Raw genomic sequence first — 7,527 nt, forward strand, 5'->3', positions numbered from 1 at the left:
TACGATAAGTTTTACAATAATTCTGCCAGATTTCTTGCATCAAGTAAGTCAAGGTTAAATATACATATTACTATAATGTGATAGTATTAGACGTTAGAAATAGATTTATTTGTGATGTTAAGGAGATAATACAATACGATAATTTAATATCGAGTATTTCAGTCTATTTAGTTTCGTTAATGCTCGTAGAGATTTTTTAAATTGAAAGGTATTATTTTTTTTTTTTTTCAAAAAAATGTATGTATTCTGTTTCAAAAGATAAAAAATGTACTTAATATTAGAAACTTCTCATAGTACGAGTGATATTTTGGATTTGATCTTTTTGTAAGTTTTAAAATTATTCTTATTAGCTCGATCCCATTGCTTGATACACTAATTTCTACAAATACACATGTTTACGAGTAATGATGTTCTATATATTAGATACATTTAGTAATACATTTAGATATGTAACAACTTACTTTAACTTTATTAGCTTTCTTGTTCATAAAATCCTTTGAATGCAATAATTTAAATAGATAGATAATATATATATATATATATATATATATTAATAAAATTCTGCTAAAAGATTTGTCTGATGAACGTGCTTGAATTTTCGTACATATATATAAATATTCAAAAGTATGGATTAAAAATTACCTTAGCAATATAAGCTTTCGCATAGAAATTTCCAAAAAGGACGATGAAGGAAATCATGTAAATAACAAGGGCGTACTGCATCCAAAGTGGAAAGTCGCATCCTGACTTAATACCATTGATGCCAAGAATTAAAGCGGTCGTAAATTGAATTAGCTGGAGGATGGTTAAGTATTTTTTCCACCAAAGGTATTTGGTTACCGATGGTCCCAGCGCTGCCAACCCATAGTACGAGTACATGAGCACGTGGATGAAGCTGTTTACCATCGCAGGTAAGAATGCTGAGAAAACAATACGTTACGCTATCAGTTTGCGTGACATCACACTTGCTAAGCAATATAAATTGTACATAATTTCTTTCTCATTTTTATTACGAGAAGCTTATTCATGCGCTAATATATCATAAAACTTTTCCATAGTGCCAATATACTTGTACGAAATACCGTAGTAAGATTATCGCTATATTAAAATGGTGTCGATGCAAATGTAAATTAAATTGTCGCTCCAAAAAAGTCAAAAGAATGATTTTTTTGAAATAATTTAACATTTATCAGAAAAAGATTCAATAAAACTTTTAAGCATATACTTACTGGAACCACTCGGGACCCACTTAATACCAATCCACCAAAGTGAGAACATCGTGGAGTGATGGTAAACATGAAGGAAACTCAGCTGGTTATCCTTCTTACGTAAAATAAAGAAGAATGTGTCGCAAAACTCAAGAAGTTTACTGAAGTAGTACCACCAAACAGCGTTTGCAATCTTCGAACAAAGATATTTCAAGATAAAAATACGTTATAAGTAAAAATACATTAATAATTATATTTTTATATCCATACTTTACGACTATTAAAACTGATTAAGGCTCTCATATATAGTTAGTACTCTCTAATTAGCATTTAATAGAAAACAAACAAACAAAAAATTGCACCCTAAATAAATGCACTACTAAAGAAATTAAGAATGCGGATTACTTCAAAATTATCATTTTTACCTGTAACTCTTCCGGCCTTGATATGTGCCTTATCGGCTGGCATACGTAGCTGTAACGTAACTTGGTAGATGCTACGAACAACTGTAACATGTAAGTTTGCGATTAAAATTTCGGCAAATACAAATGCATGCCTGTCAAAATTAAGGAATCCATTGATCCAGGATTTACAATTCTTTCGTTGACTGTGGCCTGTTTATCGACATATCATTTTGAAAAGTCTCCTTAATCATAATATTATAATCTAAAGTGTCTTTAATCACATTGTGAGCGATCGATAAGCCACCCGTTGCCAAAAGTCATTGAAATGAAATACATAAACACGCCAAAGATAATAAATGAATGTGCGGAATACATAATGTGAACGTACTTCAATGGCAATGTAAGCATTGAGTAGAGCCATGGCGAGGTTGTAAGGTACCAGGGCCCACGTAAGCTTGAATGCCTTTCGCTGCTTCATGATTTTGGGCCCGGACCACACAATGAAGAGGTACAGCAACGTGTACAGAAGCGTTGGCTTTGGCGAATCCACAAAAAGCCATCCTCGCGTTCTCTCATCTGCACGTTAAATGGACGCGTTAAACGCGTGCCAAGGAAGTTTAAAGAAATGTCCAGATGCAATATGAGATCAATTTAATAATTACTTAACAATAACTGCCTTACTTCAATCGCGTTTGCATTAATTATTCTCCTTCGCGCTTTTAAAGCAGATCACTTTTAGTAAATTAACTTGGAATATTTAAAAAATGCACCATCCATGCAATTACGAAACGAGTTCCACGACCCGCCGAGAATGCAGTTCCATTTCGTTGGCGAATTCATTAGCTTTCATTTTCGGATTTGATACGTGGACTTCGATTTCTTGCAACTCTCATAAATTAATGTCACCGCTCTTTTAACACACACTTACGTGTAACGTTTCGTATAAACGACCTAAATTTTTCAACAATCAACCGAGCTATTCCACATTTCATTTATTTATCACTTTTATAAATAATTTACGTATTCTTGCAGTGCCATCATGGTTCTTAGCGATACAATATGAAATTACCCGGTTTGTATTGAATTAAAAAAAAAATAAATAAAAAATAAAAAAGTACTAGTAGAAGAAGATGAAGAAGAAAAACTAATAATAACATTTTGAAACAAGTAATGCAGACAGTTTGTGAAGCAGTTTATTTAAGGAAATTTTGTGAATAAAATAATAAAAATAAAGAAAAGAGTATCTTTACCTGCCAATGACAGCGTCCAGAGATAATAGTCGTAGGCATCGTTTATTAAAGTCGTCGTGGTATTGATGAGGCTTGCCATTGCCTGAAACAGTAAAAACAAACGTACGTGATAAGGTAAATTGTCTGCTACGTTTCGCCTCTGTTATATCGGTGTAGATGGTCAGCTGCCGGGAAATTTGCGCTTTATGCGGCCGCGTCTAGAGATATGATTGAGAGTCGCGCACTCGCGGACCTGACCGCGGGAGGAGAAACTTTACTCTCACTCGGAAATAATTTGCAATCTTTGTGAAGAAAAAAAAGGCACGGAAAAAAAGCAGATGCCCGGATGTTTATCAAGCGCGAACTTGTACACGAGGAGAGATAAGTTAAACGTCGATATTTTGAATTTTCCAAATAATAGACAAAGGTTAATGTCATACTTCTTCGCATTACGTTTTATATAAGAAATTTATTCTACTTGCGGTATTACATGACTCTCAAATTCACGATAAAATCATAGGCAACAAAAATGTGAGTGCTCCGAAAAAAAAGACAAATATCTCTTTACAAAACACTATTTCTCCTTCGATTTGATCATATCAATACGTCTATGATAAATTCATTATATTGAATAATTACAACTTTGCGGTCCATGCACTTGGATCATTTATGTGCCTTAACACAACGTGCTACTTTGTTTAATCAAAGCAAATTTGTCGTGATAATTTTCTTGGATGTCGTTATATTAAACAATAATTGACTGTGAACAGGAGCAAATTAGTACTAATTTACGTTATATAAGAACAGAGGTGATCTGTGCAATAATTTCACTCGGACGTTATCTCACTATCTACATTTGGTGATTTCTCTAATAAATAGGCAAATTAATTAAAGTATCACTTAAATAGAATTTATCGGGAGCTCGTTCCATTAATTTTCCAATTATCGTAAAATTAGTTTCATCTCACATTAGAAAGCAAATGAATTAAATAGCTTTTTACACACACGTACACACGCTTCGTGTCATTACTCTCCTAGAATAGAGTATATTTCAACGAAAAATTATCTTAGAAACTAATGATTAATTAATAGTAAGGCAAAAAAAACAAACAAAATATAAATAAATTAATAAAATAAAAATGTACAGTTGCGGAAAAGTGTTAGCTGGTAATATTAAAATTCCTCTAAATATTTGTAAAGTTTTCCGATATTATTCTTTATCCTTGTTCTCGCATTGGACTTTGTAAGCACATTGATAAAACATGAGCTGGCAAATTTTGTGCGCGACGCGCACGATGAAATAGTCGAAACTGCAAACAATGAAAATACGTATGCGCAGGTGCTTACGTGAATTTCAATGACAATTGGTAATAAAACGAATGCCCTTTAATATAGATGCCTTTGATATAAATGCCCTTTAATTAAAATAATTTAATATAAACCTTAAAATATATTTCATCGAGAAATATAAATAAATGCTTGTCAAAGCGCAATAATTTTAGATAACGCGACTGATCAAATAATTACGTAATCCTGTTCAATGCACTAGAAATTCTCTGTATTTTCACCTCCGAATGGAAATACTTTACATTTTAAGATTCGTCATTCTATTATTATTATTATTATTATTAGCGCGTTAGATTTTCTATCATCTTGTTTTTAGAGAGAAAGTCAATGTAAATCAAATTACAAATGGTTATTTGCCAAAGAGCTTGTAATTTTTATTTATAAATTTTAACTTACACTTTATTATCTCACAAGACTTACGTCAATAAAAAACTTCGATCGAATGTGTTTGTACAAACAAACTTTCTAATAACCAATGAATTCGTACGTTCTATATTATTTTTTAATGCTTGTATAAAGCAGAGAGGCATGAAAATTACAATGTAAAATTGTCGATGCAATCCTTAAAATCGTAACGGCCTCACTCGTCAATGCTCATTAACAGTGAGCGAACCGAGTGGGACGCCGAGATAACGCAAACACCAATGTCGCTCGTATCAATGGGACAAGAACCACAAGGGAGCAAGTTTTTCATGTTACATACGACACTTCGGGACGTTAACCCTATAACGAGCAATGGCCGCGAAAATTTTTCTGGCCCCGAGCGCAGGCGTGCGTGTAATAATAACCCCATGGCTGGCGATCGTTGAACGCGCGCAATTTCACTTGCGGAAAACGGCACGAGCTCTAGCCAAGCGGCTCCGCGGCTCTTTTTCCCAGCTCGCCGGGAGAAAGTGCAAATTGATCCTCGGCGCTTGGACGCGTCTCCATTGTGCGTCTCGTATCGCGATCCGAGGGCCTTGGCCGCGCCGAGAGCGAGAGTTTTCATAGCTCTCGCTCGATCCCAAAAGACAGTCGATCATCCATTCCTTTGGCTCGTGTGAAACCCCCGGATCTCGTTGAAGACGATCAAAGTTAACGGCTGACGGCCGTCTCGAGTAGTACGAGTCGAGTATGGCGAGGCCAAGAGTATCGCGGCTCTTCCCCCTTTCTTTATGCGTCGACATCGCGATTCCCTTCGCCAATTAGCCACCGTCCAATAATGTTATTTTAGCGGCAAACGTCCTGCCATTTTATCCGTACTAATCTATCGCAAAGTCGAGTCGATCGATAAATAACATAAAAAAGTTTAACGACATTAACTACTCGTGATCGTTAGCTTATACGCACTCGTGCGTGTACAATAATTTGCTAATTATGTTTAAAATTTCACGCCAATGCCAAGGCACACGTTTAAAATGACTTTAATTTTCGCTTGGCCAAACTTTCTATTTTATACCTCATAATTATAATACGCTTATAAAATGTGACTATTGTATTATACTTTTCGATTAAAATGACAAATAATTACAATGCGCTGTGTTAATTTTAAATAATCAGTAACGAGACTTCAGTTGTCGACTTTTTAGTATTATTATTTAATATGTCGGTTAATTATTTATGTGCATATGATAATACAGACGCTATTGGTATTTGTAATGAGTGCCGATATAAATAACAAACGTCGTGCGTATAATTACGTCTGCATTTTCTGTAAGCCAAAGCTATGTGGTTACGATAATGTTCTCGATAATAGGCGTGAAAAATAATGATAATAGACCGTTGACTAAATGAGTTCTCAACTGTGTTAACGGAATAAATATTTACATATATTTACTTCTGTAACTGGCAAAATAAGATATTAAACATAGTAAAGTAATAAATTTAATAGTTTAAATTTCATTGTTGTTTATTTATGGATTTCCATAACTCGCGATTAATAGGTATTGTTAAAGTTTTTAGCCGCAAAGTAATGCGAATCCTAATCAATAACCTAAATATATCAAATAATTTATTTAAAAATAAGTCCAAGTCATTGCATTTTCACTTATTTTTTTTTCTTTTTAAAATTAATGTTTATTTTTAACGAATATTACGATTTATTCGAATCCTATAAATGTTTAAGGTAAGCAACATTGTAATAAGCATACGAGAGAAACAAGATTTCACATTAAACTTTCATCAGTGTTCTGCAAAGGAAACGTATAAAAGAAATTTTTTAAACTACATGACCATACTTGTATGTTTTAACTCATCGATAAATTTATATAATAAGATACCTTTGAGAAACTTTGAGAACATTTCTCGACCTACAACTTTTTTTAACATTGATTTAATCGATTGGACCTCAAGCGATACCGAGATCTGTCCGATACTGGTACCCAATTATACAGTGTAAAGCCAATCTCCTTCCGAATCAATTCAATACAATATTACCATTTTTATATCGTTTCTCTCCTTTATTATCAACACTGTGTATCTTTTACGAAGGAAGGACCTCAATAGCAGGTAAATTGAGGCTTCAATGAGCTTAAGGAACATTGCTGTACTTTGAATAGTCACGAGAGTTAAAGAGCATCGATTTACGGGATCGAAAAATGTGCAGAGATAATTCGCAATAAAAAGTAAAATTCTCCTTTAAATCCATTTCACGATTTCATGTGATTGCGCCCATTAGAACGCACGCTCACTTATCAAATCGATCATCGATTTACACCCCAGAAATTTGTCTAACTCTTGGAAACACGACACAAAATATCCCGCTGGACGAGTCGATGAGAAGAAGCTCACTGTGCCCTGACGGGACAGATAATCCGTCCGGGGTTGCGCTTACCTCGGCGAAACACCGGCACCTGGGCCGCGGCGAAGGCTAGGTGCAAGTCTCTCGTGGTGTTGAGTCTCAAGCGAGAGGTGCTCGCATGGCCCTTCCTCTCGCGTAGAGCAGCGACAGTGTTAGCGACAGCGACAGTGGCGGTAGCAGCGAGTCGCTTGAACCGCGACGTCTAAGTCCCAGGCGTGCAGCCGTGCTTTATAACTTTGGTCCACGCGGCGGCTAACGAGGCCAAAAGTGCCCGCGTGAAGGTAGGAGGGGAATCGGGCGATCGGGGACCAAAACGAAGGAAGAACGGCCGTACTGAGGGAACACCGTCGAACGCGTCCGTGCACCTGCCGATGACCGATTCGAGTGAGCTCGAATATTTTTACCAGGACCGACCGGCGGTCGAGCCGAGCCCTCCTCCTCTTTCACCACCCCCCTCCTACACCTCCTCCTCCTCCTCCTCCTCCACTGTCTGATTTTCGCGGGGCAAGACGCAACCGGTGGGAAAGAGAGAGAGAGAGAGAGAGAGAGAGAGAGAGAGA

General features: G+C 36.0%; 1 protein-coding gene across 2 annotated transcripts in view; it reads right to left on the bottom strand.

Moving 5' to 3' along the window:
* LOC105364454 (elongation of very long chain fatty acids protein 4) overlaps positions 1-7,527 on the bottom strand; it is a 28,915-nt gene that overhangs the window by 902 nt on the left and 20,486 nt on the right. The window contains exons 1-6 of one of the 2 annotated variants that reach the window (XM_011502371.1): positions 7,001-7,359; positions 2,863-2,944; positions 2,001-2,188; positions 1,634-1,714; positions 1,230-1,401; positions 643-920 (exon numbers count right to left, since the gene is read on the bottom strand). In XM_011502371.1, coding sequence (XP_011500673.1) covers positions 643-920; positions 1,230-1,401; positions 1,634-1,714; positions 2,001-2,188; positions 2,863-2,941 — 798 coding nt within the window. In that variant the 5' untranslated portion in view covers positions 2,942-2,944; positions 7,001-7,359. Of the gene's footprint in view, positions 1-642; positions 921-1,229; positions 1,402-1,633; positions 1,715-2,000; positions 2,189-2,862; positions 2,945-7,000; positions 7,360-7,527 lie in introns of those variants that run through there. The other variant, XM_011502370.1, reaches the window with a different exon arrangement.

Source organism: Ceratosolen solmsi, unplaced genomic scaffold (genome assembly GCF_000503995.2).
Source record: "Ceratosolen solmsi marchali unplaced genomic scaffold, CerSol_1.0 scaffold39, whole genome shotgun sequence".
Taxonomy (NCBI): Eukaryota; Metazoa; Arthropoda; class Insecta; order Hymenoptera; family Agaonidae; genus Ceratosolen; species Ceratosolen solmsi.